The 6000-nt window shown below is 44.3% G+C and overlaps 1 protein-coding gene across 4 annotated transcripts in view; it reads right to left on the bottom strand.

Moving 5' to 3' along the window:
- Positions 1–4943: 4943 nt before the first annotated feature.
- The window catches only part of CEP112 (centrosomal protein 112), a 154647-nt gene continuing 153590 nt past the window's right edge, over positions 4944–6000 (bottom strand). For 2 of the 4 annotated variants that reach the window (XM_032706504.1, XM_032706508.1), the window contains 2 exons: positions 5771–5860; positions 4944–5385 (listed from right to left, as the gene is read on the bottom strand). In XM_032706504.1, the coding sequence (XP_032562395.1) occupies positions 5356–5385; positions 5771–5860 (120 nt within the window). In that variant the 3' untranslated portion in view covers positions 4944–5355. The remainder of the gene's footprint in view (positions 5386–5770; positions 5861–6000) is intronic. The other 2 variants (XM_032706505.1, XM_032706506.1) reach the window with 1 other exon arrangement.

Here is a 6000-nt window from a genome sequence, read left to right as displayed (position 1 = left end):
TGATTCCACCAACATACCACGATATAACACCAAAAAACAAACCCACTCCGCACAGAAAGCTGATTCTACCCCAGTGACTTACCGTGGGGTGAGACCTCGGGTCATCCTTTGCAGACAAGATGTTTGCACAGGCCTTTCTAAGCCCCCAACAGCAAAGCTGGAGCTGCTGACACTGAGGGCTGTACAGGCAGCTCGAGGGGTGCTGAAGGAGTTTTTGGACAGGAAAGGTAGAGATACATTTGGATTCAATGATCTTAAAGGTCTTTTCCAACCTAAACGATTCTCTGTGTGCAATATTGCTGTTCAGGGAAGAAGGAAGCTCTGAGGGAGATATTTGGGAGCACAAACCAGCTTAGATACAGTCTGTACTACAGGCAGGAGCCAACCATCCATCCTGGCTGTGGGGCTCAACCCCCCAGAAGGTGCCTATTTATCAGCACACCTGAGGATGGGGATGGGCCTGGACTTAAGTGCAGGTTTAAGGTTAAGTGTTTGCACATGGGCTTTATTGAATTAGGGCAGAAGGTTCAGTGGGAATTGTCTGGTTTGTCCTGTAGCTTTTTGTCCATGATCTGGAAGCTCCCTGGCCAGGGTGTGGGGTGGGAGCTGGACCCTGTTGCAGGTGCCTGGTTCCATTTTTACTGTGCCCAGTATTTATATTTCCAACTGCAGCAAAGCAGCCCCATGGTTTATGACACCCACAGAGCTGCAGGAAGAACCACATCAAAGGCCTGAACAAAGGCACTGAAGCATCACAGGGCCACCACCTGTGCTGGGAGCAAACCTCGGATTGTGGGGATGCTTCCAGGATCTCCTGAGTGGAGCAGCAGAGCCTTCATTCAGAGTTTTCATTATAGATTCAAATCTATACTGAAATTAGTGAGCCAGTGACCTCACCCAACAAGGATGAACAAACAAGAAGATGACAAGCAAGTGTCGATAAGTCTCAGAAGATGTAACATCATTCCTGAGCACAATTAAACACAGCCCTGCAAACATCCAGGCTCTGACTCTTCATGAAACCCACATGGAGCCATTCGCTTTCTTAGGGCTGTTTTTCCACCACCCCTAGATGCAGAACTAGAGTCTGACTGCATGAAAACTGACTGTAAAATTCAGGTGAGAGATTTAGATGGGCTCTGACTTTAAAGAGGAAGTGTCAGTGCTGAGGAGTCCCTTTCTAAAAACACTTGCTCTGGGGAAAGAGTGTTCACCTGTGATCCCAGGACTGACCCACCACATCTTAGTCTGGCTTGAATAAGAGAATGGCAGAATTAGGATCCACGACCTTCTTTTGAGATGACTTCAATATCAGGTTTCAACGGGAGAAGAACAAGATTCCTCAACTATAAATCTGGTGAATAGATGTTATGAAGTTGGACGTATTGTGTTATAACTTCATTGTCCAGCTGAGATAAAGGTATCCCTTTCCTTTGCTCATTCTACAAACACACATTTCCCTGTTTCCAGTCCCAAGTACTGAGTCTGAAGCATGTCCTGACATATATAAAGCACTTCTCTGTGTCCATTAGTCTGTAAGTTTACAGAGCATTTAAAACAAACAGGCTGTTGGGACCTGGGTCTGCAGATAAAATTGTTTCAGAGAGATGCTCAAAGGAGGTCACAGCTCTAAATCCTCCTCGCGTGAAGCTCTGTGTCCATCTTCCCAAGGCTCTGCTGAAAATACTGCCCTGAATATTGAACATATCTGGGTCGAAAGGAAAATTAAAGTTCCCTGTTACTAGCAACAGCATTAGAAGAACCATCAGGAAAGAAAATATCTCTTCTCCCAAGGATGCCTGGAAGGAAGCAGAGCCCTTATGGCCTGTAGCCAATGGTCAGGTCCAGGGGATAAAGGGATGAGCAGAGATTGGGATGAGGGACAGCACAGTAAGGGCATGACACAAAGTCTTCACTCTTTGCTGTTCCCTGATTCTGTCAGAAGGAGAGACCAACTCGTGGCAGCAAATGGTAAATAAATGGTATTTTATCCAGGGGTTTGCCTTATTTACATTATGACAAATGCCAGATAACATAACAGAGCTGCACAATTGCTGTGTAAAAAGTGCTGCAAACTGCTCCCAAACCCAGCACACTCCCTCTCACACAAGACTTTTGTGGGATCAGATCCTCATTCAGTTCTTTCAGTGCTTTTTCACTTTTTTTTTTTTTTTTCTAATTTAGGGAGGAAAAGTTTTATTCAATTATCATCTTTTTTTTTTTTTTTTCAGTTTGAATTGACCAACTGCCTATCTCCCCCAGGCTTTATCAAAGAAGCCACCAGTACCAGAGCACATCTAATTTTAAGAGGGCTTTAGTAGGCAGCCTTAAAATCGCGCATTTTAGTTTCAGTAACTTGCAATTTCTGCACACTTTGATAGTGCACTTTAAAGAACAAGTCTTCTTTAATGACAAAGGCTTAAAAGAAATGACCTTTTTGAACAAACTATCAAAGCTTGGAAAAGATAGTTCCCTGGAAAAAAAAGCCTGAATTAAAATGACCTTGTGTTCTGAAACTTTCTCATACAATATCTGACATCTTACTTTTCCTTTGTACCCTCCAAAAGGGACCAAGAATAATTCAGTTGTGTGGTGCCTCCAGTCCATTTTGTGATTTGGGGAGGACTTGCAGTACACTAAGATAATTTAAAAAAAAAAAAAAAAGAAACCAGATCCCACACACACCCTCTCTCAAAACCACTCGGCATCGGAATCAAAGCTGTGCGTGTTTGTCAGAAAATGCAATAAAGGGCTGGAATATGTTCTAGTGATTACAAATATTTCCTTCTAGTCACAACTAAATTGCTTTCTGTGCAGCAAAATCATTTCTGAGTTTGAAACCACCCCAGTCAGGGGAGATTTGGGCAAGCACCAGGAGTATCTGCTGTCCCCAGCACAATTAAAGCTCTGTTGTAGCTGCAAGCAGAGGGCTGGGAGAAGGAGGGAGTTGTATCCCTTTCCTTCCAGCTGCACCAAAAAGGAGCATTTTTGTTACGTGTAACACAAGAACTGTGAGTGGCACCGAAATAAAGTGTCACCTTGATAAGGGTCACCTCCCTTGGTGCTGGTGGAAAATGTTATGATGCCTTTTCCTTTATAGAGAACGAAACAATCTTCTCTCACAGAGCAAAACTGGTGAAATAATTAAATAAATAAATAAAAAGGACAAAAGGCGTTGCAACCACACTCAAGCTGGTTGTGCCAGACTCTGTTTTAGGGACAATGAAGCCAACTCCTGACAGGTGGCAATTCCTTACTGAGTGGGGAAAAAGAGATGCAGAGAGCAAGGAACAGGTATGGAAACCTTTCTAATCCTTCAGTTTGGCCTTTAACTCCTGTCAAAATGATCAATATTAACAACCATTACAAGAGAACTCCAGCCAACCTTACATTTAAGTTCTTACAAGGTTCATAAGCACCTCCAGAGTGGTCCTCAAGCTGTATTTGATGTTGGACAGAGTTTCTCAGAGTTTTAAAACTCCCTGATTGACCAACGTCTACTTTCCCCAAACTACTTTATGATCACTAACGACATCAGCAACTCCATTCCATCAAAAAGAAGGAAATCAACCAGCTAGAAGAAGGTCCACGTGTTTGTTTACGGATGTAAACACCTTACTGCCTTAGAAAGCACTGGAACCACCTGAATATCATGGAAGAACACAAGCAGAGAAGCAGAACCAAAGATGCCTTGTTTTCCTCATGCATTAGAGGAGTTGTCACTGTCCCCACTGTCCCCATTTGGACACAGGGCTATACCCAGCAGGTACATCCCAGTGCCCTCAACCTGCTGCCCCAGGAGTTCTTGATGCTCCTCCTGTAGACCCTGGTAACCACTGCCCTGCACCTTTTGGGGTGAAAACCTTTTACTGCCCACAATTGACTAAATGCATCCCAACAAATTCCTCCCCCTGGATCTCCCCATTTCCCCAGGCAAGGATTTGTGGCACCTGCCACAGCACCTCCTCCCTTATCAGAGGAGCCCTGACAACCCCTTATCTGTAATTAGAAGAATCACTTGTTGATTCAAGGGAGCTGGAAAACCTGCCCAGGCCTGGGCCGGGCTGCCAACCAGCAAAGCACCCAGAAGCTGGAGCCTGGCTTTGGCACAGAGCACCCTGGCACTGCCAGGAGGTGAGGTGGATGGAGCCAGCCTGCCAAAGCCTGTCCTCATTGATCTCAGTGCCAGGAGGAGATAAGAGCCCAGCTGGTAAGCTGGGCCTTGGTGGACAGCCACCTCCAGCCCGGGCACTGCAGGGAGCAGGACCCTCTGAATCCTGCCTGGACCATGGATTGGGAGTGTGGTGACACCGGGGTGAGGGAGGAGACAGAGGGTCTCACCACTGCTGCCAGAGACAGGAATTTCTGGCCCCACACCAAGCACTCAGGCCAACACTGTGCCTGGATCCAAATGCTGGTGGCAGGATGGTGCCCAGGAAATAAAAACCTGTTCTTGTGCTGGGTATATCTGAATTTACACATTCCACATGGACTAATGCACACTCTGGCTCAGGGATGGCCAGGAGATAAGGATGCTGTTCCATGGCTGGGAGGCAGAGCCAGCTACCAGGACTGTCAGGGTCCTTCAGCTTTCCATATCTCATCAAACCCCATCCCAGCAAACTCTGGAATCTACTCAGATTTTCTGGGATCATCATGGAGAGCTGGCACGTGCCCACACAGAGTCAAGGCCAACTCTTTTCCAACAATGCCCATGTTATCACTGAGGAAGGACTTTCCTGTGCCCAGTGCACACAACCCCAACAACAGACAGAACTGGCAGCAGGGCCTGCCTTGTCATCGTGGTGTTTTCCTCCTTATGCCAAGATTATCCCTTGAAACACAGTATATATTCCCAGTTAACAAAGCCATACAAAGCTCCCATGGCTCCTGAGGTGAGTGAGTGAGATGCCCGAACAGGACAATAATGTCAAAACAAAATATAACAAAATAATAATATTTTAATCTTATGTAAACACATGGACACAGAACAATGTCAAAATATGTTAAAATATCTTGGACGGTAATAATAGAAAATGGGATTTTCTTCATGTTTCGGAGTGAAAAGAATGGTATTGGGAAGTAATAACAAAAATATTAGTAGAGCAAAGTCTACTTGCTCAGTAAGTGAGCTCAGCATGGAGTCAAATTATATCAAAAGCATAAGTCTGTAATAAAATAATGATCGAAAAATAATGGAAGGAAGATACAACAAAAACCATGCTGGCACGAGCAATGAGTATGTTTTCATGAACTTCATGAAAATTTCTGTGCTAACAAAAGAGCCAGTAATCTTTGCATTTCAATTTACAAGAGCCAAATCCTCAAACCTATTCAAAGCAGTCCATTTGGCAATCAAAGAGATTCCACCGTTTCAGCAGACACCTGAAAAGGAAAGAGATTCTTGTTAGTTATATCTTATTATTATTTTTACTCTAAAAACACAGCAGGCTGAAAGCAGGGTTGGGTCCAGTGGGCAGCGGGCCTGGAGCTATATATTTATCTAACAAGGTTACCTATGCTGGACTTACTACCAAGAATCTATGACATTTTCAGTTTCCAGCTAGCTAATTCCTGTTAACAAATAGTTTAGGATTAATATTTTCAGAAAACTTCCACGCTTCTAACATTTTCACAGTTGTTTAAATAGCTTACAAACGTTCACAGTATTTTTACAAGAAAACCCTCACGTGAGATATGAAATACCATCAAAGCCTATAAATATAATAAAAGATGGAGTGGCTTTCCTAGGAAGTTTCCTTGCACTCACCTCTCCACGTGAATCACTCACTCTAAAGGCACAGCCAGGCTTTTTATGGCTGCAGCACTTGCCATAATTTATATTGGAGGGTGTAAATGTCTGGAAAAAAAAAAAACAACCTCGGGCTCGTGGAGATCCGGCCCTTTGAAGATGTGATCTGTAATATTATGCATTGCATCACTGTTTTCTATCTTAAAAGGAGGTGGCATCACCGCAGAGCTGCAGCTGTGCTCCGAGCC

Source organism: Chiroxiphia lanceolata, chromosome 19 (genome assembly GCF_009829145.1).
Source record: "Chiroxiphia lanceolata isolate bChiLan1 chromosome 19, bChiLan1.pri, whole genome shotgun sequence".
NCBI lineage: Eukaryota > Metazoa > Chordata > Aves > Passeriformes > Pipridae > Chiroxiphia > Chiroxiphia lanceolata.
The sequence above is the reverse complement of the archived record's forward strand: the minus strand, read 5'-3'. Positions and strand labels throughout refer to the sequence as shown.